Source organism: Tilletiaria anomala (assembly GCF_000711695.1).
Source record: "Tilletiaria anomala UBC 951 chromosome Unknown K437scaffold_44, whole genome shotgun sequence".
NCBI classification, from domain to species: Eukaryota; Fungi; Basidiomycota; class Exobasidiomycetes; order Georgefischeriales; family Tilletiariaceae; genus Tilletiaria; species Tilletiaria anomala.
Genome location: NW_013546978.1, coordinates 1 through 24,780, shown reverse-complemented (window position 1 = coordinate 24,780; position 24,780 = coordinate 1). Strand labels below are relative to the sequence as shown.

At 54.7% G+C, this 24,780-nt stretch overlaps 11 protein-coding genes across 11 annotated transcripts; 4 read left to right on the top strand and 7 right to left on the bottom strand.

The window, feature by feature from the left end:
• Positions 1 to 64: 64 nt before the first annotated feature.
• Positions 65 to 685, bottom strand: K437DRAFT_123923 (uncharacterized protein). The gene has a single exon (XM_013387630.1). It carries the CDS (start codon positions 625 to 627, stop codon positions 292 to 294), a length of 336 nt encoding a protein of 111 aa, XP_013243084.1. The 5' UTR covers positions 628 to 685; the 3' UTR covers positions 65 to 291.
• Positions 686 to 730: 45 nt separating this feature from the next.
• Positions 731 to 1,701, top strand: K437DRAFT_123912 (uncharacterized protein). Its single transcript, XM_013387629.1, has one exon. The coding sequence runs from the start codon at positions 887 to 889 to the stop codon at positions 1,388 to 1,390; it is 504 nt and encodes a 167-aa protein (XP_013243083.1). The 5' UTR covers positions 731 to 886; the 3' UTR covers positions 1,391 to 1,701.
• Positions 1,702 to 2,471: 770 nt separating this feature from the next.
• On the bottom strand, positions 2,472 to 3,443 carry K437DRAFT_123901 (uncharacterized protein). The gene is made up of 2 exons (XM_013387628.1): positions 2,927 to 3,443; positions 2,472 to 2,731 (listed from the first exon to the last, which is right to left on the bottom strand). Exons 1-2 carry the CDS (start codon positions 3,248 to 3,250, stop codon positions 2,663 to 2,665), a joined length of 393 nt encoding a protein of 130 aa, XP_013243082.1. The 5' UTR covers positions 3,251 to 3,443; the 3' UTR covers positions 2,472 to 2,662.
• On the bottom strand, positions 3,437 to 4,537 carry K437DRAFT_235987 (uncharacterized protein). Its single transcript, XM_013387627.1, has 2 exons — positions 3,793 to 4,537; positions 3,437 to 3,718 (listed from the first exon to the last, which is right to left on the bottom strand). The coding sequence occupies exons 1-2, from the start codon at positions 4,348 to 4,350 to the stop codon at positions 3,557 to 3,559; spliced, it is 720 nt and encodes a 239-aa protein (XP_013243081.1). The 5' UTR covers positions 4,351 to 4,537; the 3' UTR covers positions 3,437 to 3,556.
• A 3,489-nt stretch (positions 4,538 to 8,026) lies between these two features.
• K437DRAFT_224385 (MIF4G-domain-containing protein) lies at positions 8,027 to 10,725 on the bottom strand (the record flags this gene model as incomplete). Its single annotated transcript, XM_013387626.1, has 2 exons — positions 8,027 to 9,259; positions 9,340 to 10,725. The coding sequence occupies 2 exons, from the start codon at positions 10,723 to 10,725 to the stop codon at positions 8,027 to 8,029; spliced, it is 2,619 nt and encodes an 872-aa protein (XP_013243080.1).
• A 929-nt stretch (positions 10,726 to 11,654) lies between these two features.
• Positions 11,655 to 15,552, top strand: K437DRAFT_256669 (Ca-transporting ATPase). Its single transcript, XM_013387625.1, has 3 exons — positions 11,655 to 12,155; positions 12,237 to 14,956; positions 15,016 to 15,552. Exons 1-3 carry the CDS (start codon positions 12,038 to 12,040, stop codon positions 15,181 to 15,183), a joined length of 3,006 nt encoding a protein of 1,001 aa, XP_013243079.1. The 5' UTR covers positions 11,655 to 12,037; the 3' UTR covers positions 15,184 to 15,552.
• A 315-nt stretch (positions 15,553 to 15,867) lies between these two features.
• On the bottom strand, positions 15,868 to 16,815 carry K437DRAFT_224424 (NADH-quinone oxidoreductase; the record flags this gene model as incomplete). Its single annotated transcript, XM_013387624.1, has 4 exons — positions 15,868 to 16,055; positions 16,131 to 16,161; positions 16,224 to 16,327; positions 16,410 to 16,815. The coding sequence occupies 4 exons, from the start codon at positions 16,813 to 16,815 to the stop codon at positions 15,868 to 15,870; spliced, it is 729 nt and encodes a 242-aa protein (XP_013243078.1).
• Positions 16,816 to 17,183: 368 nt separating this feature from the next.
• K437DRAFT_123829 (uncharacterized protein) lies at positions 17,184 to 17,653 on the top strand. Its single transcript, XM_013387623.1, has one exon. It carries the CDS (start codon positions 17,353 to 17,355, stop codon positions 17,593 to 17,595), a length of 243 nt encoding a protein of 80 aa, XP_013243077.1. The 5' UTR covers positions 17,184 to 17,352; the 3' UTR covers positions 17,596 to 17,653.
• Positions 17,654 to 18,321: 668 nt separating this feature from the next.
• Positions 18,322 to 19,103, bottom strand: K437DRAFT_256666 (uncharacterized protein). The gene is made up of 2 exons (XM_013387622.1): positions 18,527 to 19,103; positions 18,322 to 18,438 (listed from the first exon to the last, which is right to left on the bottom strand). The coding sequence occupies exons 1-2, from the start codon at positions 18,940 to 18,942 to the stop codon at positions 18,330 to 18,332; spliced, it is 525 nt and encodes a 174-aa protein (XP_013243076.1). The 5' UTR covers positions 18,943 to 19,103; the 3' UTR covers positions 18,322 to 18,329.
• A 237-nt stretch (positions 19,104 to 19,340) lies between these two features.
• Positions 19,341 to 22,426, top strand: K437DRAFT_123696 (RNI-like protein). The gene is made up of 4 exons (XM_013387621.1): positions 19,341 to 19,695; positions 19,765 to 20,612; positions 20,689 to 21,846; positions 21,963 to 22,426. The coding sequence occupies exons 1-4, from the start codon at positions 19,498 to 19,500 to the stop codon at positions 22,120 to 22,122; spliced, it is 2,364 nt and encodes a 787-aa protein (XP_013243075.1). The 5' UTR covers positions 19,341 to 19,497; the 3' UTR covers positions 22,123 to 22,426.
• Positions 22,427 to 23,269: 843 nt separating this feature from the next.
• K437DRAFT_256662 (uncharacterized protein) lies at positions 23,270 to 24,780 on the bottom strand. Its single transcript, XM_013387620.1, has 7 exons — positions 24,592 to 24,780; positions 24,434 to 24,514; positions 24,249 to 24,352; positions 24,061 to 24,171; positions 23,635 to 23,992; positions 23,516 to 23,561; positions 23,270 to 23,451 (listed from the first exon to the last, which is right to left on the bottom strand). The coding sequence occupies exons 1-7, from the start codon at positions 24,734 to 24,736 to the stop codon at positions 23,343 to 23,345; spliced, it is 954 nt and encodes a 317-aa protein (XP_013243074.1). The 5' UTR covers positions 24,737 to 24,780; the 3' UTR covers positions 23,270 to 23,342.

Here is a 24,780-nt window from a genome sequence, read left to right as displayed (position 1 = left end):
TGGAGTCGATCGCATTGGTTAGAATGTCTGACTGGCCACATTACGGACCCCTCATACCTGGGTTCGGACAGGTGAGGGCGGAGTGAGCAATAGAACATGACACTTGAACCGCCTGCAGCCCTTGAGGCAACGATACGACCAACAAGCGTCCGCTTTCTTAGAGATCACAACTCTCTATCATCGTGGTCCATAACTATCAAGCTCGCACTTCTCAAAGGCTACGGGAGCAAGTGTATAAACGTCCAATATATATATATATACGTCATTCATGTCTATGGTTCAAATGAGCCGTCACAGAAACACGTCCCTCACCCTCCGCAACGATACGCTGAATGTCGGGTGGCGATAGGCTGTAACTAGATCCTCAACTTTGTCAACTTTGACTGTACGAACATGTACGAATAACTGAACAACAGTGAATAAATTGGCAACACGCGGGTCACAGGCCACATCATTGTGGATATGGCCGCAGGACCTAATTCCCAACGTCGCATCATTCACTTGTCTGCATGACTCAAACTCCCTTCTTGCGGCTTCGACGTTCGACGTCCTGCAGCTTCCCCATCGCTGATCCCAGTGGCTGCCCATCTTGGGCTCTCCAATGCTCCGCTGGGTGATCCATACCATCTTCGGAGAGCTGCATCCTTTTGCGGCGTGGACAGATGGTGAGACAACCTATGGCAAGTCCGCAGCGTCAAAAACCTTGCCTTGCTTGAAGTCAAAGCAAACCAGGCAAAGTACTTCGGTTCGCCCGCAGAGAATAAATTATAAGTACATACAAGAATGAGATGCACTGAACCCTGGTACGCCAGATATATGCTATGGAGCTACGGAGTTAGCTGAACCACGTACGGAGCTGGCTTGCCGCCAACGGCGGAGGTTTCACATGCTCCGATCCAACCATACTTGCCAGTCACCGAATCGTGAGGAGCTGACGGCCAGGCTTCACGCGTGCAACCTCTCCTCGGGCATCGATGCTCATCATAACAATCCGGCTCTTCCCTGTCTACTGATCACCACCAATAACACCGCCACCAACGCCGCACTTGCCACTGCCGCCGCCGTTGCCGTCGCTGGAGCATCCGCAGAAGCTTTGAATCTTATAGTCGTACCCGTTGTTCCTGTTGTGCGTCCAGTTTTTGGGATCCTTGTACGCGTTGACCTGCTCCTCGATCCATCCTCACATGTCATTCCTCAAAGAATTGCTTTCTTCATACGTATTGTGACCCTGATCTCGAGCGCACGCGTTGACATCATTGCCGCCTCGATGGATATTGATGGCCCTTGTGCTTGGGTTCTCCTTGTTGCCGCTCTTGGCCCTGGGCCTGGCTCTGACTCTGGCCCTGCATTTGACTCTAGCTCCTCCCTTGCCTCGGTTGTTTTATTGTGAGCTTCCCTGATCTCGGCCATTTTGCTCACCGTCGTCTCCGTGCCACGGACCGTCATCACATCGGAGGTTCACGATGCAGACTTGCCCCTTCTGGTGAACGACGTTCCCACTATTGGCAATGCCGCTTTTGTCATTGTCAGCGGTATCCCCCTTTCGTACTTCGGGAGGACTCGGGATCACTACCCTGCTTGGCAGGTCCCCTGGAAGAGGAAGGTGATTGAACGGATACGCCGTTGAAGACGGCCGGAGACTGTGATGGAGAGGCGGTTAAAGAAAATGGCGAACCAGACTGGACCAAAGGCGGAGATCCTGCAGACTGAGGATCTGCGGAGGAAGCAGGAGAAGAGTGGCGGGCAAGTATGGTGACGTTCGTACGAAACCGCGACTGCAGATTGCTCTTTTGCGCAAGCCCTGTGGAGAGAAAAAACTTACTCAGTCACTTATCTAGCCATATACGCCGGTTGAAAACAGAAAACTCACCTTCAGATCCAGGTATCTTGGAAGCAGTACAGCCGTCACAGTCGACAGCGCCAGGGGGGCAACATGAGTTGTTGTGTAAATCGCTATTCTGCCTCTTGGCGGTCGATGACCGAACAAAAGAACGTCGAGCAGACCAGCTAATCTATAGAAAGGAAAACAAAAGAAAATGAGATTAAGCAATCCAGTTGGCTTTGGGGAAGAGTATCAAGCGTATGCAAATATGTGTGAGCACGGAGGATCAAAAAGTAATGAAGTCGAAATGTATGATTCCACTGCCTTCGTTGTACAACATTTCTCTTGGGCATGTTGCGTGGCTTTGGGTTGAGAAAAAACAAATTGGACGAGCGAAGAGGGAAGTACTGGCTTACGCCTAGCCACGCCCATGCGCCAAGCCTGAGCAGGTCAGCACTCAGCGCTCATCTCGCCCCACTCAGCACAGGAGTTTCAGCTTACGAAAGCGAAGAAAGCACGATTGAGAAGATCTGGCGTTCTTGCGAGCGGTTCGCGGGGTTTGAAATGTCTGTAGTTTGTGGAGACGGGGGAGTGCATACGAGAGAGAAACGGACCTGTGACTCTGTGACGCATAGAAGGGGTCTCGCGGCTCGCTGCCTCAGACGAGATGTTGCAGAATGTGGAGTGAGAGAACGTGATGTACAAGCTCGGCGTTAACAACCACCTGGCGGTCACGTCGTTAGGTGTCCAAACACCGTACCCGGTGGTAACTATCCGATGGTGACCGCCATGTCCCCCGAAGACTGAGGAGAGGTAAGTCGTAAGGGGTAACCGAAGACCCTAGAGCCTTGACTGTGGAAAAAGAGGATGAGTGGCGTGTCGCGTGCCCACGTTGCCAGAGTTCCAGAACTAAAGGGCAGAAGGGAGAACGTCAAATCACTCCATTCAAGGAAATCTCGGACATTCCGAGCAGGTTGCTTGAAGAGCGTGCATCCATACAGCACAAGGCACAGTGACAGTCTCGCCCCTCCGGTCCCACTGAACTCAAACGTTTGTGGGCATCGCGCCTGATGCCCCGAGCGACAGAGACATCGGCATCCTCACCAGAGGGAGACGGGCGGGAGCGGGGCGGAGAGCCTGAAGTGGCGCAAGCGAAGCAGCAGCCACGCGACCAGCGATGCCGGGGCGGGTCGTTGCGATGGTGGCCTCGACGGCATCCAGGTGACACCCGATACTTCCGATAGCGGCAACTATCCTCACCATGAGCGGGGTGGGGACGTCAGAGTCGGGGGCAGCCTTGGCAGCGCACATGCGAGTACCCAAATTAGGCATCATGGCGACGAGGGAGATGACAAGGACAGGAGAAAGAGGGACGAAGGACGAAGGGCGAAGGAAGCTCGGGTTACACTTCTGAGCAGTTGTTACCATGTAAATGCAGCTGCTAGTGGAATCGACGGATATTCACGGAAAGGGGTGCCTGCACGGACGTCTGCTTGGTGGGGACATTGATCTGCTCCGCAAGTAGATCTCTACATGTGACAATTATTTAAATAGATTTGACACAGATTTCAGTCCACCTACGGAATACCCATCTGTGTACATACAGTGCAGCATAAGATACAGTTCCTCCGTGTACAGATTATCCATTGGCCCAACGAGGTGCGTGAAAGGGTATCATCGAAACTTCAAACGAGTGAAGCCAAGAATAGGGCATTCGATGTGCGTTGCTTTTGTTCAATCGAGGTCGGCGTCTGCCTTGACCGAGGCATGCTTTCTTTCTTGGGCAGAGCTTCTTTGGTAGTCGACATTGTCATGCTGTTTCTTGTGCCTCAACAGAGCATCAGAGCGCTTGAACGAATGGCTGCACTTGTCGCACTGGTAGGGGGAAGCCCCAGTCTGTTGATCCAATCGAACCGGATTGATTAAAAACATCCCAAAGATTTAAAAAAAAGGGAAATGTTGAGACTCACATGAATTCGCATGTGTCTCTCATAGTCGTGCTTGCGAGCAAAGATGTGCATGCAGAGATGGCAGCCATGCAAGCGTGATTCACTCCTCCGACACTTGGCATTGTGCGCGGCGGAGCGAATATCTTGCGACAGCAGCCGTGCTGGTAGCGGCTTGCTCGCGCGGTCGCTGCTGTTTGAGAGCGTCGCGCGGCGCCCTGCGTGTCTGCTTGCGCGAGCTAGCGGCACAGCTGTTGATATTGGCTGTGAGTATGTCGAGCTACGTGCGCGACCCCGAATGGGCACTCCGGGGCTCTCGGCGATCGGTGTGGCCAAGGAACCGGCGCCCGTGCCGGTGTTAGCGTCACCCAGGTTGAAAAAGTTTGATGCTGTGCTTGGAGCAGTCGAGAACGTGCGTGAGTCCCAGGGGAAGATTATCGGTGCTTGGGTTGAAGTGGAGTGAAATTGTTGGAAAGAAAAGGAAGAAGTGTTCGTACTCGATGCCGCGGAGGGGCTGGAGATGTCCACGACAATAGGTGGCCCCGTCGTTGCCGGTGATAAGTTCTCGTTGGGAGGAGCCATGCCCTTGGGACAAATGGGTAAAGGCACTGGTGTGCAAAAGTGGGGTAGAGGCTGTGTAGGGATGGCATAGTTATCGCTGAAAGGCTTAAACTCTTGGAATTCGCCCTCCGCATCGGCAGCGGCGCCAGTGGTAGCGGCATGGGTAGCAACGGAAGGGTCCAAGGCGACGAAACCCTGCCTGCTGCCGTCGAGTGTGTGAGAGTGTTGCAAAGGCGGTCGCAGAGGCAGCGTGACTGGAATGTCGAACCGCGGAACCTCGCTTGTGAATACAAAGTGGTTGGGAGTTGCTGGTTCGGACATGTAACTTGCAGGACTTCCGCCGGGGACTGATTCGTCCGTACTGGTGCCTTCTGACAATGCGAGCCCTCGGCTGAAATCGTGACTGAACGGCCAAAGGCTTGGTACCTGCAGTAGCGCTGGAGAGATCGGCTGAAAGACCAGAAATATGTGCACGTCAATGAGCTGCTTCGGGAATGCTCTTGCTCGATCCCAGGTGGCAAACGTACCTGCGGCTCGACGTCGTGGTTGGGAGATGGACAGCGATACTGCGGTACAGAAGTGATTGATGTGGCAGATGGGGTATCGATCGGCAGCAAATGCGTACCGGAGTAAGCCACGCTGAGCTCGGGCATCACGATGGGCCTGAAACTGCTGCTTGAGACGATCTTTGACAGGACAGCAATCAAGAGTAGAGTTGATGCGTTGAGATGTCTGCTGGGATCAAAGATGTTTGTTACTTAATGGCTCACAGTTGTGCTTCGATGGAGAAGACGAGGGACAACAAGATATACGACAATGACAAGCTGCCTTCGTCATTTAAGTACAAAGTTCAATGTTGTCATTTGGGGGAGGGTTCGTCTTTCGTTGCTGATTCGGCTGTATGACATGAAGCTTGCGCCGTACACTTCACACTTCCATCTCAAAACCCGTCGCCCCATCACGCATTGAGATAGCCGATAAAACGATGAAGCCAGACAATGCTCTAACAACAAGGTGAAAGGGTCGCTGCTATGTCAGTCTCACTCTCCCTCGAAGAGTAAGGTATGCAGGGGGGAACTGCCTCGACGTCTGTGTGTAGGTGACATGGCGTTTGTGTGGCCCGAAATGACTACCCGCGAGGCCCGAGGCCCCCGAGCGCATTCTTCAACATTGCGTCTAGCGCACTACATATGTAGTGTCCTGGATGGTCGTGGGCAGGCAATTTCGAACGGTGCTTTCGAACGGTGGGTTGTAGGTTTGTGGTCCAGGAGAGTCTAGGAGGAAAGACTGGCTGTCGGCTGATGGGATCGCTATCTTGGTCCCCTGATCTGCAATTCTGCAGTTTTGGATCGTTTCTTCGGAGCCTTTCGGAACCTTTCGGGGCCCGCAAACAGCGCGAATCCGCAATCAAGAAAGCTTTGAGTGAGCCCAGCAGAGCCTAGAGGAGCATGGGTTGTTCCTTATGCACACTGTATATGTATGTACATACTTGAGACAATAGCACGTTCCAGGACTGTGACACACAGCGACTGTTAGCAAAAACTGGGCTCACACTTGCCCAGTGCACAGAGCCCCAGACTTGATAAATATATGTTTGATACTGGTGGCTTGCAAGTCCATTAGCGTTGAACTTGGCTAATAAAGTGGCAGGTAACTGCAGCCTATGCAATACGAGTGTGTACAAAGTACAGCCTGGATTCTGGAAGCTGCTTGCTTGGCATCGCACAGCTTGCTAATGCATATTGAGATGAGAATGTGCAAGAAACATTTGACATGGGATTTTCCGATGGCCGGCAGAGCCCTCTCAAAGGCCAATTTAATTTAAATGTCAGCGTGGAGACACAATCACTGCCTTCTGCAAGCCTAGGACCCTGGATGCTGCATGCTGTGTCACATGTCACACTTCAGCATGCCAAATGTCGCACCTCACACGCTACTAGGGGACAGGTGGTTTCTGGCGGCAACCCAGACCGCTGAGGACTGCTCCTGCGCGTTGAAAGTTTCACAGGAGGGAGATGAGGCGCAATCACCTGTTGATATGCGCGGAAAGATCCCTATCGCACTGCACGACTGCCATGGCCCTTTGTCACTTTAGCCTCTCTCTCGGAGACTCCGCACTTATCATTCATAGACCACGAAGGCTTGACACAGACCTGACGACACCATCCCGGTGGGAACTCAAGCAATCACAAGCGCATGACGCATGACACATGCAAACTGCTTTTGACAGTTCTATGTATGAGACAGTGCCATCCTGATTACTGAATTCTGGTCTGTGTCGCCTCATACATAGATAGAAACGTTCAACCCTGTTATCAAATAGCCCATGCAACGCAATGCTTAACGCTCAATGCTCAATACTCGTCTGCGCAACGGATGCTCTTTGCACCCAGTCCTTCGAGCGCAGTCTTCATGCCGGCGATCCAGTGAGAGTTTCCTCACTCCTTAAACTCACTGAATGATTTATTCTTTCCTGACCGCAGCCTACCGCAGCGCAACCTCATGAATTGCCCATCTGCAGCACTCTTGCTCGGTTTCACTTTAAGCTTCTTTATGCATTTCATCCAAGCTGACCGCTTCCCGAGCCTGAAGCCTGAAACCTGAATCTCCAATGTCCAAATCTGAAATATGAACTTTCAAATCTTAAGGAACTTGAACATAGAATATTCGCGGCATTTACCTCTTGAGTGCCTGTGAGCGTTGAACGTTGGACCTTGATGATAAGGATCGAGAGACCAGAGAGAGGAGGTGCTATGCTCTCACTCCTCAACATGGTCTCAATACGATTACGTGCAGAACAAAGAAGCGACTGGATAAATATCAACAACATACATGGGTTGCAATCTATTGCGGCTTACTGGTTCTATCATGTGCACAGAATGTCCGTCGACCGCACGAGGCAAATTACTGATAAATTATTGCCATAATGAGGAAGCCTACAAAGGATATCAATGGGAGTGACATCGTAATTTCAAGTTTGCGGAATTGAAAAAATAGAGTGCATTCATGATTTGTGCCTTGATATAGTCCGCTATGACTTAGTTTCTGTCTTGCTGACTCATATGTGCTTCTTGGTCGACGAGTTTTTGGTAGTCGTCGTCTCCATGCGTTTTCTTGTGCCTCAGCAGAGAGTCAGAGCCTTTGAAACTTTGCTCGCACTTGTCTGTTTGTTCCATTGATCTGAATTGGTTAGCAAAGTGTTACAGAAATAGCAACGAGAGAAGATACATTGTTCGCATGAAGGCGCATGTGCCCCTCATGGTTATGCTTGCGAGTGAAGATGTGCACGCGGAGGTAGCAACCAGGCAAGCGTGAGAAAATTCTATAGCGCTTGATGGACTTGGCAGGTAGGACGTGGTGGATGAGCCGTCCAACCGTGGCAGCTCTTTCAGGCTGCCGTGGAGATGAGTGAAGCCTGTCCGCACTCCGGACGGCACGAAGCTAGGATGAAAACTGTTGGGTGAAGATTTAGTTTTACCGAAATGCGCGCAGGTGTTCCCTCCAGTCCCTTCCTAGTCTCGCTGCACTCATTAGCACCTTGAACTTTGAATGCCTCCCATCAAAGGCTCACTAGGCCCTTGGATACTTTGATCATTATGAATATTTGGATCATAGAAATAGGATCGTCATGAATGCATTAGCAGCGTCATGGTCCCGCTATACATGTTGCCATGATCCTTCCATCGGTGACGAGCATTCATCGTCTGGGGTAGCGATTATCGTGACCATTGTCCCGGAGCCTGTTGTAAGGATCACCACGATCGTCACGGCCATAGTCACGGCTACCACCATCGTACCTCCTGTCACTGTACACTCCATCCCTCCTCCTGAGTGGTGGGGAATAATCACGCCCATCCTGCTTAGCATCGTTGTACCTGGAAGGTGGCCGGCGCGGCGACGTTGGTGGCGGCGAGCGCGAAGCATCGCGAAGCCTCTTACCTGCGGCCGGGCCAGCCTTCGGCTCGTCATCTTGGTAGTCTTTTCGAGGTGGGGGCGATGGGCTTCGCGAGTAAGACAACGACCGACGGCGCGCGATCCTGGTCCTGCCATCACGATCGGAAAGAGGAGATAGAGAGTGCGAGGGCGCTCGCCCCTTGCCACCCCTTCCCCGGGTAGGGCTGAAGGCATCACGGCCCGGTCTCGCGGACCTTGGTGGCGGCGAACGATCACCACGACGAGGTGACGGCGAGCGAGAGCGCGAGTAGGCGGATGAATAGCGCCTGCGGCGACGAGGAGAGGGTGAGCGACGCGAACCCCTGCGCGACGGGCTGCCCCTCCTTCCCGAGTAGCGCGAATCGTACGACGAGCGGCTGGACGAGTTGCTTGAAGACTCGCTGCTGCTCGTCCTACTGAGATCCGAACTGCTGTCACTGTCGCTGCTATCGCTGTCGTCGCCATTCTGCAGGGCGGCGGCACGTTGCGCTGCGAGCATCTTCGGAACATTCTTGAGGTGCTCACGCATATCCTCCGTCAATGCGCCGAGGCCGATCGAAGTGAAGAAGTTGATGCTGAAGCGCGTGTTCTTGGGGTTGTCGATCGGGAACATGTTGCCAAAGAATTCTTGCATCGCAGGCGTCTTGAATCGCTGCACAAGCTGCTTGAGGCCCAGAATCTCTTGCATCTCCTGGAATAAGATCTTGACAAAGATGCGCGAGCTGCTCGTCGTGTCGTCTTCGTTCATGTGGATGATCTCAAACGACGCCCAGGAGATACTGTCCGTTGCGATGATGTGGCCAAAGAAGCGTGCAATGTTCCGCAGTCGGTTCGTCTCGTAGCGATGGATCGTGTCGTAATAGTTGCGGAAACACTGCTCGAAGCAGCCACTCCACATGCGATGCAGCTTGCAGAAACGCTCGCCCATATGTCCATAGAACTTGGAATAGGTTCGTTCTTGCGAGCAGCATTCGATGATCATGTTACACAGCTCGATCTGGGCAAGCGAGGGGGCACAGAAAAGTGTCAGCTCCACCGTTGGATGCACGCGCATTTGAAAATAGATCGGTGACGTACCTCCTGACCTTCAGGGATATTGAGCTTCATCAACTTGTGCACAGCCTCCTCATAGATTGCTGCGCTCATGATCGTCAGGTAGATGGTTCTCCTAAGATTGACGAGATTCGTCTCTGTACGGTCCTCAATGTCGAGTCGATCTTGCACCTCCTTACCGTCTTTATCTTCGGAACCGTCCGCAGACTCGGAGCCAGATCCGCTCCCACTACCGCTGCCAGATCCAGATTCATCATCTGACGACTCGTCACCCAGGATTTCCGCTTTGATCTGCCTGTACCGGTCCTCATTCTCGAGAAAGCTGGGATCAGCGCGAAAGACATTGAGGCCTTCTTGAACGTTGAGCTGGTCGTCCAGGCTGATCTCGTGCGTGATCTGATCAGCCTCCTCGACGAGATCAAGCCCCTCTGGGATCTTGGGATGATCTTTGAAGCTTTCCCTTCGTACCTGGCTCAGCAGCTCGACCATATACTGCACGCGCGTGGTGATGCTGCCTTCGTACAGAACCGCCCGGAAACGATCAAAAATGCTGTTGGTTGCCTTGGGACTTTCCTCGCTGAGGAATTGCCCTAGTTCTCGCATGAACGTCACCGCAAGCTCGACGCTGTCGTCTGTGGGGCGCTCAAGCAGCAGGACGAGAATCTCCAGCGCAAGGATCTCATTGGCCACTCGCTGGTTGACGAGATGCGCGAGGAAATGAAGTGTCGCGCCACAGACAACCTTGTCATTGCGCTTGAAGCTACGTCGAAATTGGCTTACGAGACGCGTGAGTAGCAGCTCGCCAATTTGCGGGAGCTTCGTGTTGATGACGGCCGTCAACGAAGCAAAGACCGGCGAGTAGGGCAAAGAAAGGCCCTGCGCCTTCATGATTGCTCGGCAGTACAGTCCTCTTCCGCGGATGAGATTGGCCCCCCCGAAGAGCTCCGGAATGACCATTTTGATGTTTTCCACGGCAACCTTGTTGATGAGACCGGTAATACTCTTTTTGAGGGCGTCCCAGCTCATGCGTTGGTACTCTACACTGCCGGGGTCCGCTGCCGCTGCCTCAGCCATGAGCGCGCGCAGACGCGCAGGGGGAACGTAGGCTCCTCCAGCTTTGGTTGTCGCGGAGAGTTGGGCCAGAGTTGTGCGCAGGGCTGCACCTTTCGCCTCGGCGGTACCAGTGGGGTCGCCTTTCTGTTTCTCAGAGACAGCTTTCGAATCTCCGTTCGCACCGCTTCTGCGCACCAGCGAGCGCTCTTCCACATCACGAGGAGAACGTGACCTGCGTGCGGCCCTCTTGCGTGGAGGGCTCCTTCCTGGCGCGTCGCTGCCGCTGTCTGCACTGGGCGGGCTGCGCACCCGGCCCTTTCCCTTCGACTGACTCTCGCCACTTCCACGCCTCGCCATTTCTGCTTCGTCATCGCGATCATCGTCCGCGTCAGAGTCGGCTGGCGACGCAGGTGATGGAGAGCGACTGTGCCTTTCCTGACTGCTGCGCTTCACGGGAGAAAGCGATCGGCTGCCCGCGCTCACCCGTGAGTTCGCAGACAATTCAGCCATTTTTGGGCTTCTATAATCCCCTCTCCAGTGCGCAACTCGTGACTTTGTGCGTAGGCGACTAGGTGTTGTACATTGTTGTAAGCAATCCACATTGACGTCCATTTCCATCCGCTGCACATGTTGAGCTGGATGAAGGAATTGGGCGGGCACTCAACCGATGGCAAGTGCGTGGGTTTACAGATTTATGCGGTTCCTCGTAAATTTCAGCAGCTGGCAGACTGCCTCTACGTTTTTTCCCACCTCACTGCACTATGTAAGCCCAGTCCGCAAGGTACATACCCTGTAAAAGTGTTGCGACAGGCGGCGCTCACAGCACACCAATCTCCAGAGGGGCAGAAGCACTCTACAAAGGCAAGGATACTTGCTGGATTCGTACAAGTCTGAGGAGCGTACAGGTGCATATTCCATAGTCGACCATAAGTGCTACGCTGGGGAGATGGGAGACGCTGGTCGATGCTCTGATGGTGGGGCCCCATGCCAGGACCCGGTTGAACGCATTGTCACGTGATCCTTCCATCCTTCACAACACGTGCGCATCTTTGAACTGGACTGTTTAGTTCGAAATGGGGAATCTTTCGCAAAAATATTAGTTTGCTTTTGCCCAGCGCCCGTGTTCCCTCACTGGGTGGTGCCGTGCAGAAGCAGGGCGGAATGCGCAAGAAAGGAACTGGTGTTTGGCTCTAGAGTGACGAGTGCTGCCGTGGCATTGCAACGACTGATACTTCCCTCTGCATGTCCAGCAGCACTCCACGTCAACCATTCAAATCTCGCCCATCCCACACTTCCCATTCGGTGCCGCTTGGCATCACATCGGGTCCATATACTTCTTCGCTCCATCCCCGGCAAGAAGACACACACGTAAGGCCTGGTCACAAAAGCACGCATAGAGGGAGTCCGCTGCAAATTGGACTACCCGGTAGAGTGTCCTGCCTGCGCCACAACCTACGCACAGACCTGAAGAGCTTGCAGCTTCACAGCAAGTCCTTCCTGTACGAACCCCAACACGTCGTACGGGCGCTACGTAGCAAATACGGATCCCAAGCTACCTTCTAGGTGATAGGAAAGGGGCCATTCTTACCTGGCAGCAACCAGCAAGCTTCGATAGCAGCAGTCAGCAGATCAACATCAGCAACGGTCAAAGCTTCTCACAATTTCGAGAATGGACGCGGCATGGACACACACGGTGGAGGAGTGCATCAAAGCGCTCGGCTCGGATGCAAAGAAGGGCTTGTCTTCCAGCGAGATCGCGGAGAGGCACACTAAATATGGAAAGAATGGTGAGTAGCGGCTATTGACACCTCCCACACAGTGCAACTGAATGACTGACCCGCCAATTGCTATGTGTTTCGATCGCAAAGCCTTGCCGGAGCAGGCAGGCGACTCGCTCTTCAAGTTGATTCTTGACCAGTTTAAGGACCAGCTTGTCCTTATCCTGCTCGCTTCAGCCGTCATCTCCTTCGTTCTCGCGCTGTTAGAAGAGTATGAGTCGCTTGGCACCGCGCTCATCGAGCCAGGTGTCATCTTCCTGATTCTCATCGCCAACGCGACTGTTGGCGTGGTCCAGGAGCGCAATGCCGAAGAGTCGATCGAAGCGCTCAAAAAGTACTCGCCGGACAATGCCTCTGTCGTACGCGATGGCTCGACGCTTCGCGTCAAGGCAGAGGAGCTGGTGCCCGGTGATATTCTCGTCATCGCCGTCGGCGACAAAGTCCCCGCTGACTGCCGCCTGATCGCCATCAATTCGAGCAGCTTCCGCGTTGACCAGGCCATTCTAACTGGCGAATCTATCGCCGTCAACAAGGACCTTTCTCCCGTGGCAGACGCACGCGCCGTCAAGCAGGACATGACCAACACCCTTTTCAGTGGCACCACCATCGTCAGTGGCTCCGGCGTCGCCATCGTCGTTCGCACCGGAGAGAAGACAGCCATCGGTGACATCCATGCGGAAATCAGCCAAAAGGACGCCGACGAAAAGACGCCGCTGAAGCAGAAGCTCGATGAGTTTGGCGACATGCTTGCCAAGGTCATTAGCGTCATCTGCATTCTTGTGTGGCTCGTGAACATTCGACACTTCAGCGATGCAAGCCACCACGGCACGCTCAAAGGGGCCATCTACTACTTCAAGATCGCAGTCGCGCTCGCCGTTGCCGCCATCCCCGAAGGCCTAGCTGCGGTCATTACGGCGTGCCTCGCGCTCGGGACGAAGAAGATGGCTGCGAAGAACGCCATCGTCCGCCACCTACCCTCGGTCGAGACGCTCGGCTCGACTAACGTGATCTGCTCCGACAAGACTGGCACGCTCACCACGAACCAGATGAGCGTTACGCGTTTCCTTGTCTTTGGCGACTCGGCGGCCGACGTGCGCGAGTTTGACGTTGAAGGCAGCAGCTACGCACCCGAAGGCGCCATCACGTCCACCGCCGCTAGCAACCCCGTCGGCAAGCTCAACGTCGCTGATAGCTCGATCCAGGCGCTGGCGGAAGTCGCGGCTGTCTGCAACGATGCTCAGGTCGTCTACAGCGCTGAGGACAAGAGGTACAACTGCATTGGGCAGCCGACCGAAGCCGCACTTAAGGTGCTTGTCGAGAAAATTGGCCACCACGACAACACGGCGAACGCTTCATTTGCCACGCTGGACGCAGTGCAGCGTGCCAACGCCGTCTCGACGCTCTACCAGGCATCCATCCCGCGCCTGCTGACGCTTGAGTTCTCGCGCGATCGCAAAAGCATGAGTGTCCTCATCCGTCGCACGGACAACAGCGGCGTGCTACTCGTCAAGGGCGCGCCTGAGACCGTGCTCGATCGCTGCTCGTTCCTCCACCTCGGCAAGGCGCGCGCACAGATGACTCCTGCGATCCGCAATAGCTTGAACGACAAGGTGGCCGATTACGCGACGCGCGGCCTGCGCTGCCTCGTCCTCGCCGTGGCCGAAGGTGTGCCGCTCGACATACAGGCGTACAAGTCTGAGACCACCGCAGAGTATGCGCGCTATGAGCAAAATATGACGTTCGTCGGCCTCGTCGGCATGCTCGACCCGCCGCGGCCAGAGGTCCGAGGCGCGATCGAGCGCTGCAGGAGCGCCGGTATCCGCGTCATCGTCATCACAGGCGACAACAAGAACACGGCCGAGACAATCTGCCGGCAGATCGGCGTCTTTGGCGACAGCGAGGACCTCACCGGTAAGAGTTACACGGGTCGCGAGTTCGACGAGCTTGACGACCAGGCCAAGCGCGACGCCGTGCTGCGTGCCAGCTTGTTCTCGCGCACGGAGCCGACGCACAAGAGCCAGCTCGTTGACCTCCTCCAGGAGCAGGGCCTCGTCGTCGCCATGACGGGCGATGGCGTTAACGACGCGCCAGCGCTCAAGAAGGCCGACATTGGAATTGCTATGGGTACTGGCACGGACGTCGCCAAGTCCGCCGCAGACATGGTCCTCGCGGACGACAACTTTGCGACTATTGAGACGGCCGTCGAGGAAGGCAGGTCGATCTACAACAACATGCAGAGCTTCATCCGCTACCTCATCTCCTCCAACATCGGCGAGGTCGTATCGATCTTCCTCACCGTGCTCCTTGGCATGCCGGAGGCGCTCATCCCTGTCCAGCTGCTCTGGGTCAACCTCGTTACGGACGGCTTGCCCGCTACCGCTCTCGGCTTCAACCCTCCTGACCACGAGGTGATGCGCCACAAGCCGCGCAGACGCGAAGACCCGCTCGTGTCCAAGTGGCTCTTTATTCGGTACCTGCTCATCGGCACGTACGTCGGCGTCGCCACCGTCGGCGGTTACGCGTGGTGGTTCATGTTCTACGAGGGCGGACCGCAGATCAGCTTCTACCAGCTCACGCACTTTCACCAGTGCGGCACGCTCTTCCCCGAGATAGGCTGCGAGATGTTCGTCAACGAGCTGAGTAAGCGCGCCACGACCATCAGCTTGAGCATCCTTGTCACCATAGAGATGTTCAACGCACTCAACTCGCTCAGCGAGGAGGACAGCCTGCTGGTGCAGCCGCCCACCAAGAACCCTTTCCTCATCTTTGCGATTGTCCTTTCTATGGCACTCCACTTCATGATCCTCTACGTGAGTGCATCCTCGATCTTCTCCAGCGCTTAGATTCTGACGCAACGTTGCCTCTTCAGACACCCTTTCTGCGCGAACTCTTTGTCATTACGCCGCTCAACTGGGCCGAATGGAAGGGCGTTCTGTACATCTCAGCACCGGTCATCCTGATCGATGAGGTATGCAAGTGGATCACTCGGACGTTCGTCAACCCACCGACTGGTGTCAAAAAGCTCAAAGAGGCATAGTAGATGGAAAGGGGAGAGATGCGGAATGAGCGGTAGTAGGCGGGCATCTGACTAGAAAATCCTTTGGATAATTTCTCCTCACCAAAAGTAATACACCGGTATTCACATAGATACTGGCCCCCAAGACGAAGAGTGATGCCCGACCTTGCACGGTAGCCTACGGCTGCACTTGCCGTACAAGCCTGGCAGCTGCGCCGTGGAAGAGCTCATGCCGTACATCGCCTTCTTTGCCCGCCTCCTCCAAGCTTTGCAGATATTCCCCCGGCTTGAACTTGTCGTCGTAATCGAAAACACTTGTGATTGCCCCAACGAAAAGAGACAATGACAAGAAAACCATAGTGGCTATGCGCAACGGCCTGCTGTTCTCGTTGCTCGCATAGAAGTAGAACCAACCTTGAAATGTTCTCAAAAGCTCGCATATGCAGTCCCTTCTCCAGCTCTGTTAGGGATTGCTACATTCGGGGACCAATGCAGAGGTGGAAGTAGACAGTCTTGCTGATACTGACCGACATGGAGACACAAGTGAGAAAAGCACATGTTGATGTGTATTACAAAGCGGAAGCGTTGGCAGTGACTGCTTTAGCGGTACAGGTGGTCCTTGAAATGCAAACATTCGGCGACGGGAATTGCGCAAGAATCAAAATAGATTAGTATTGGCCCGCGAGACGATCGATGTCTTTATTGTCAAGCAATGCCAGGTCCGAGGCAGACTCGCGCAAGCCGACTCACCTGCTTGAGGTTCGCGGCGTACTCGGCCTCGTACTTGTCCCCGTTTGCCAGCAGCTTCTCCTTGTTGTACAGCAGCTCCTCGCGTGTTTCTGTGCTGAATTCTGCGTTTTGCGTCTCGACGATGGCGTCGACTGGGCAAGCCTCTGCAAGCGGCGAACAGAGTAGGTAGGGGGTCAGCAGATGACTCAACGCAGAAAAGGGTGGGGGAGGGGACGGACCTTGGCAGAACCCGCAGTAGATGCACTTCGTCTGCACAGGAAGGGTAATGTCAGCGCTTGCGTGTGCAGGCTATGTCGTCGAAAAAAGCATACCATGTCAATGTCATATCGAGTTGTCCTCCTTGCTCCGTCATCGCGCGGCTCGGACTCGATTGTGATGGCCTGAGCCGGGCAGATGGCCTCGCAGAGCTTGCAGGCTGAAGCGTCACATAGAAAGATAGGATCAGCTTTGACAAACGATGATGACATCCTTGTCACGACCAAATAGTTGAGACACACCGATGCAACGCTCCTCGCCTGTCGGGTACCTCCGCAGAGCGTGCTCCCCACGGAATCTTGGCGAAAGCGGACCCTTCTCATAAGGATACATGATCGTGTATGGCGGTCTGACAAAATTCTCCAGCGTGATCCACATTCCTCGCAGGATCTCAGTGAAGAAAAATAGCTGCGCTGCCTTGTCGATAGCCGAGGGGCCTTTGGAGTAATCCGGGTAAGACGCCCGGACTTCGTGCGACTCCTGCGCAGCGAGCCTGGCTGTCTCCATGTTACTCGGCGAGTGCACCGTTTGCGAGCCCACTGTTGCAGGGACCGTCTGAGGTCCTGGAGTAGGGGTAGCGAGCAGCGCTGTTCGGCTGAAGTGCAGCGAGCGAGCGCCGGCAGCAGCAGCGGCAGTGCTCCGGCTCATCGCGCGGGCAGCGGCGACACCGCCGAGCATGGCTGCGGATCGTGGAAGCGCCATCTCGATACTTTTCACGGGGCCTTGTACGTCACAGAAGCAGACGCCACCCTTGGCTTGGGGATCATAAATGGTGGCGATGAAAGACGTGTGTTGGGTCATGTTCACGAAGAAAGTGAGAGTCGCTTCCGGTGGCAGCTCACTGCAGCCAACCAGCGAACGAGTAATCGTCAGAGGCGGCGCGTGCGTAGATTTACGTGGAATCCCCCTTCTCTCGATCTCGCGTACGCTCCCATTCGCCAACTTCTCTCCGAGCGGCAACATTCTACGGTGCTCGCAACCTCTCCACGGTATTCACTAGTACCTGCCACCAAGTGCATCGATCGAGACATTGATTCTCATTTCTTTTGCGGCGTCTGGGACATGCGATACATGAGAAACATTCGCCTCGTGGTCACGACGAGTGCTGTGACTGCGCAAGGTGCAGTGCCAACAGTGCCAGCGGCCTAGGCGTCCAAAGCCCGTCTTCAGCTCATCGATTTGAGCATGCCAAGCATCGCAGCGCGCATCTCTGCTCGAATGTCAAATTTATATGCCGAAATAAACCTCAGAGTTTCTCGTCAGCGCATGGGCTCTCTGAGTCGGATGGGCTGGCTCAAACGTCGCGCTTCTAATCTCCACCCACCTCTCTCCGATTGCTTGTGGCCCTGTGCGTTGAGCGCATGCTTAACGGCCTCGTCGTGTGCGGCAGCGAACTTTTCCGTGCTTTCAGTCACGCGCGCCTTGTAGTTTGCGACTTGGTTTTTGTGTGCAGGAGTCATAAAGGAATTATGAGAATCTCTCGCTGGAGATATCTTGTTGGATCTAGAGTCACCGACTCACCCAGCTCACGCGTTTCCTTGAAGAAAGCAGCTCGCCTCTCCGCTCTGGCTTGAATCAGGCGCCTTGCCGATCACGGGTCAGGGGTCGGCCTAAGTCAGAGGGGAAGCTCGAGTGAAGGGGCCCGATAACACCTACTGGATCCTCTCAACGTGCGTCTCGACTTTGCTGCAAGTTTCTTCGATGACGATCTGCAAGCTCTCACACTCCTTGAGGGTCTGCGCCATGCTAACCTTCGCTGCTGACACATGCTGCAAGCTGGTCCTATGAACGAAAATCGGTCGAGGAAGGAGGATGGGTGAGTGGACCGATCCGAAAGCCGGCTGGCTAACTAAGGATTGGTTATGCCAGGCGATGCGTTATCGCAGCTCACGAAAGCACAGGCATGAACATTGCGAGCGTGTCGAAAATATTGTGAACGGCTGCACAGGCTGGTTGATACCCTCCCGTTAATCAATGCTAATCTTAGTGATCTTTTTGTATCGTGCGCGAGCGTTCAAACAAGCGATGCAATGACCTACCAGCCTTGCTTTCGTGGTCGTGGGAGGCATCGCGAGAACTCGAGAGCACGAGCTTTCTGATGGCGTCTGTCATTGGTGGAAGAGCAGGCAAAAGGTGAGCAAGCAGCCTGAGAGCCAGCTGATCTACAATCCTGGATCCGCCCCCAGCAACACGCGCGCACCACCAATACTGGATGTGATGTCCTTCGCGCGTTCCACGTACGCGCGGTCACGCTTCAGTTTTTCGTTCTCTCTGCAGTGAAAGCGTGATTAAGTCTTTTTCAGCATCGCAATCATTTTGCAGGGCATCGCAACTAGGAGTAAAGGAGGTGAGGTCCCACATGCGTTCAGCTTGATCATCCTCTGGCGCAAGATCATGAGCCCGATCATCAACGGCGCCATCCTTGTCCTCGTCCGAGCTCTCAGCACTGCTTCCGGCCTGGTCCTCATGCTGCAGCGCGCGGAAGGTTGGCTGGAAAGTGCGACGCTGAATCGGACTGCGTAATTTCAAGGTCAGAGTGCTCAGGTCCGCAGCACAGGTAGAGCTAGCCGGCTCGTGCATGTCGGATGTATGCGCTTTGAGTCTTCCACCTTCCCTTCCGGAACGCTTTTGTTGCTGCTGCTGCAAGTGCGCACGCTTAGAATCTCGCTGCATCGCGTGCACCCTTTTCGTGCGTAGCGCCCCCTCGGAGCCAACCTTCCTCGCAGGCGTCGACGGATCCAAGGCAGCGAATTGCTTTGCAACGCGCGACGTCATCATGAGCTTCAGATTCCTTCACAGGCGGGTCAGGAATTTGTCTTGCTGTGCAACTGATTTTGCGGGACGTTGCTGGATGTACGCTAGGTTCCTTCCACGGCGTGCAAAGTCATGTATTGGAGCGGCGTTAGAGTGGCCTCCAACTTCCCATTCACGGAGAGAGTTGAACTCGTTTGTTGCGACGAGGGAGCGGATATGCGTGGCCGTGCGCGACGGGCCGACGGCACACTCATATAGCCTACATTGGAACGTATTATGGGTACACAACAATGTTAGGGTTGCGCACACTCGCTTCTACGATGCGCCTGTCCCCGCCGCGTCCTGCCCCTGAGAACCTACCATTGGAGAACAACACTTCCAACCTACGGCAAATTTTTCTCTCCATCTGTACATGTAACAAGCTACAAGCCCCCAGGGCTTTAGTCGCGCATCTGTTCGTCTGACGCTTGCAAGAGTGGAGCTGACCGGGGCCCTGCTGCAAGCATTCTTCATTGTTTTGCTTTCGACCTCAACCTCCCTCGTTTCTTTCTGCTGCCCACAGTTCGAGAAGCAAAAATGGCCGCTCCCTCGCGCACGTCATTCTCGCTGCAGGGCAAAAATCTCAAGCTCGACACGGCCGCAGACATCGAGCCGCATCTAGAGGAGCTGCGAGCCATTGAGAATCTGGAAGAGATCCATCTGGGCGGCAACACACTTGGCGTCGGCGCGTGCCAGGCGCTGGCAAAGGAGCTCGAGCAGAAGAGGAGCCTCAAGGTGAATTTCAACTCTAGCGCATAGAGTCTAGGTTGTGAAAGCTAAAACTTGTTCTTTCTGTTTTACAAGGTGGCCGACTTTGCAGACATCTTCACCGGAAGACTCATCAGTGAAATTCCGAGTGCTCTGCGGGCCCTGTGCGATGCTCTCGTCTCGCATGAATCGCTCGTCGAGATCAATCTCTCCGACAATGCATTCGGCGGGCGCTCCGCTGAGCCAATGGTCAATTTCCTTGAAAACAACCACCACTTTAGTGTGCTCAAGCTGAACAACAACGGCCTTGGCATTGAAGGTGGCACCATCGTCGCCAAGGCGCTCCTGCGCGCAGCTGAGAAGCTCAAAACAGACGGGGGCAAGCCGTCGCAGCTGCGCACCATCATCTGCGGCCGTAACCGCCTGGAGAATGGCAGTGCACCGTACTGGGCGCAGGCCTTTGCTGCGCATGGCGGGCTGGAGGAAGTGCGGATGTTTCAGAACGGCATCCGCATGGAGGGGATACAAGAGCTGACTACCAAAGGCCTCGCCTTCAACCCTAACCTGCGCGTGCTAGATTTGCAGGACAACACCGCGACGCTCAAAGGCTCGCGCGCCATCGCCGCCTGCCTTGCGTGCTGGCCGAAGCTGCAGGAACTCAATCTGAGCGAGCTGCTCCTCAAGCCCAAGGGCGGCCAGCGCATCTTCGCGACGCTTGCGCAGGGCTCCAACCCTGCGCTCAAGACGCTGCAAGTCAACTACTGCGATCTGGACCGCACGGCGCTGACGGAGCTCTCCTCTGCGATCGAGGGCCACTTGAAGGAGCTAGAGCATGTCGACATCAACGGCAACTGGGTTGACGAGGAGGACGACTGCATCGAGGCGATCAAGAAGGCGCTGGCAAAATGGGGACACGAGAATGCACTGCAGGAACTCGACGAAATGTGCGTTTTGTTCGGCGTTCGTGGGCTGCAGTTCCTCGACATTGTGTCAGACTGACTTTTCCTGTTACATGCTCAGGGATCCCGATGGCGAGGAGGAGGAGGAAGATGAGGGAGAAGATGAGGGAGAAGAGAAAACTGAGGAGGACCAGAAGGCTGGAGACGAGAAAAAGGAAGATTCTGAAGGTGTCAAGACTGAGCCACTGGCATTCACGCCGGCGGCAGCGAGCATAGAGCCAGTTGCCAAGACGGAAAACGCACAGCCAGAGCTAGTCAAGGAGGCATCCACGCTGGCAGCGGCAAGCATCGAGCCAGCTGCCAAGGCGGAAGACGTGCAGCCAGAGCCAGTCAAGGAGGCCGAAACTGATCGTGCAGCGGAGCCCGCCTCGCCACAACCTGCAGCAGCTGCTTCTTCGCCTCCTGCTCCTGCATCCGAAGCACCGGAAGAATGTGAAGAACCTGCAGCCGAAAGTGCAAGCCAAGCTGAAGAATCAACAGCGGATGTAGTGGCGCGGCAAGAACAGGAAGAATCCACAACGTCTGGTACAGCAACGAGCATGGCTGGCGGCGCAGCAAACAAGGCAGCGAGCTCCAGCGCTGACAGTTTGGTGGCTACGGCTATCGCTGTGCCCGCTGCCACTGCAGCCCTTCTGACCGCCCAGATTACCTCTTCGTCCGCACCAACCGAGGATGGCGTGGAAGCGGAACAAGAGGGGGAACAGGGGCTAGACGCATGCATTCCTCCGGTGGCTGCTACTACTACTGCCGCTGCTGAAGTTCAGCAGTCAACAGAGGAAGCACCCGTCACATATGCAGAGGTGGCGGCGGAAGTTACCCACGCTGAGGCTGCATCAACGCCTATCTCGACACCAGAGGCAGCGCCAGTACCAGCAGCATCGGCAGGGGCAGAAGAGCCGACTAGCGTGCTCGATGCGTCAACTGCGGAGAAAGCGCAAGATCCAATTTTTGGGTCCGCCGAAACGAGCAAGGCCAGTGACGAAGCTGCTGACAAGACTGCGCTTGTGGCTACGGCTGAGCCTGTTGCAATTACGGCTAGCGAACAGCCAGTGACAGATGCTCCTGCAGCACAGAATGACTCAAATGCAGCGTTGGCCCCCGCTGTCAACAGTGCGAGCGTCAGTACACCAACAAAGGCAGCAGGGCAGAGCTGTGATGATTCAGAGGTTTCGAAACTCGCGGACAAAGTGGCCAAGACACATGTTTCCAAACACAGCCAGTGAGTTGTAGGCACAAGACACCTCATCACTCTTCATATACATCTTCCCCGGCGTTTTTACGTTCCCAGAGCTGATGCAATCTCATCTTCCGCTGTTGAATCGTCTCTTCAAAAAGGAGTGGCTCAGTGGATCTCTCCGGAGAACTGTATACCCCCGGCAACGACCCGAACGAGCAGCCGTCCGCAGCGGCGGAGGAAGCAAAGAAGCAGCGCACATGGAAACGCTTCTCACTTGGCGCTGTCAAAGAACTCCTTGGTCTGAGTAAGAAAGGCTGAATCAAAGAGGGTGTTTGGCTTTGCATGATCATGAGAGAAGATGCGGCGGTCCGATTCTAGGATGAGGGCCTTGTAGCGCACTCATCTATAATTTGTACAAATCCTTGGTTCTTCGATATTGATATGATGGTGGGTTTCTTCAGAAGAGTCGGCTCGATTGCTCACTTTCGCCAGATGGGCCTTCTACCGCGCCTCACAAGCTTCGCGAATGGCGGCGCGAATAACGGATATGGCTTACATCTGGTTGACGTTGTATTGGCTGCAAATGCAGATCAATTGCGGAACAAAGTCTGCCCCGTATTCACCATGTTTGCCTTAGATATCCGACAGACGGACTGAACCTGTTCCGTCCTGCGAAAGCAGCGATAAGTGTAAGCGATAATGCCTCGTAGATGCTACTTTCGAATCGCCTCCGCCTCAGAAATCTACCGGGCGAAGTTATAGCTAGAATTGAAGAGAGTAGTGGAATGTCCATTATTAGACTGCACCTAGTTAGGTAGCAGATGCATGGACACTAGGAGATATCCTCGTTTGGCCTGAGGCACATCGTACATTGATCACGTATTCGTCTGCCTCTAGCCTGGTCGGGCCCTTCTCTTCGTCGATCATGACGCGTGCGTCGAGCAGCAGCGCGCACCACAATCCGAAACAACTTTGCACCTCATCAGCAGAGAGCTTCTTTGGCTGCGACTTGTCGTCGTGCTTCCCCGGAACCGTTGGTCATGGCTCTAGCGGCGGTAGCGCGTTGAAAGGCGTCACCGCCAGTCCGCGGTCCTTGAGACGGCCCGCAAAGCGTACGACGGCGTCCGGACGCTGGACGTCCGAAGAATAGTCGCCCAGAAGCGTCACGTCGACATTCCTTCCTGTACGGTAGAAATTCGTTTTCGGCTCGTTCTTGCACTGTCCTCTTTACAAGGCCGCCTCCACCACATTAGAAGCTTCTGGCCAATCTACAATCTGAGGGAAGAGGTGGCTAAACCTCTAATTTCTTCAACTTTTGCGCCGACTTTCGGTGTTGAAGCCTTAATATGAGCGGCGAATAATAATCAGGCAATCATGCCATTCACTGGGAGGGATCCCGTCAGGAATTTGACTACTGTTCACAGCACCACAAGGGCGTGTTTCAACTTTCAACGTAAATTTTGGGGTGATGAGATGCAAGGCATGTATAGAGCAAAAGACAAGCGGTACAAGTACAGATTACAGTATAGTCCATATTGTCAGTAGGCGCTGAAGCTGCCCTTGCCGCCGCTGTGACTGGTAGAAGAAGCGACCATGTCCGCATCGGAGCCCAGCAGCGGATCTTTGACCTCCCAGACGTTGATTTTGCTATCACGCCAAAAGTAGCACAGTTAGCTGAAAGCCCCACAGCAGCCACAACCGGACCACTCACCTCCCCACGGAGAACTCGAGGTCCTCTTTCGTGATGGAATCCCAGTCTGTTTGGACACGCCCACATGATTTGTCAGCGTGCCACGAGACGCGGTGAGAGAAGCAAGGTACGGCACTCACACTTGTACACCATCATGACCGACAAGAGCATACAGAGCACACCGAAGAACGTGCCGTCGATGTAGTGCTTCACGCCGTTGCAGATGTCTGCGCTGAAGGCGAACATGAGCACCAGGCCAGCAACGTAGAATCCGACGCCAAAGATGATGTCACCCAGCGGCCATCGGTCGTCCAGCGTGCGCAGCACCAAGACAATCTGCGACAGCACGTACACCGCGACGCAGATGATCGGGAAGAGGAACTGCACGATGAACAGGCCCATCTGTGACTTGGGGCTCATGCCCGCAATGCCCTTGAAGGTGGCGATCGCGACAAACGCGGTGACCAGGAAGACCACGAGCGAGCTTATGCGCAGCGACTGCACGTACAAATGGAATATCAGCATGTGTGCCATTGGAGCCATTGAGCGGCTAATGGGCAACCCACCCATAGAGACATTGGTGTGCCATCCTCAGCGAATTGGAACCCCACAAAGCCGTTGACGAGTAAACACCAGAAAATCGCAGTGTTCAGACCGACGTAGATCGCAGAAAACCACTGGGAGCGAAGATTCATATCAGCCCCTAGGACCAAGATACAGTTGTTAGGCCAAGTCAGGGGGGAAAGAGTCTCACCGAGTATGCGCCCGAGTACGTTGGGATGATGGCAGAGTCAAGGAAGATGGCGAGGATCTCGCTGACCGCATAAAGGTAAAAGAACAAGACGATCTCCTTCCTCCCTGCGAGCCACGGCCAGTACGTTGTATGTTAGCAAGGTATCAAAATGGGCCGCCGCGTCACGTCGAGGCAACAGCACCCACCAACAGCGGTGTATTTCGATCGGATGTGATAGACCATGACCGCTGTCATAACCAGAGCTGCAATGTGGATGACGCATGTTGCTGTTTTTCGACAGAGGTCGCTGCCCACATCAGTAGCTTTACCCCGTACAATTCAATCTCCAAGCAGCACAACTCACCGGGTTGGAAAATAACCGTGCTGTTGATTTCGACATTTCGGCTGTAGCATATCGGCTCCAGGCCCATCGAAGTGCCCAGCAAGGGGCATACGACGAGGGCAACCGTGTTGCAGACCTCCGTGTAAGAACCAAAAGACATCCCCATCTCGCCACGAGTAGAGGTGTTGCGCGCGCAGGATTAAGATGGCT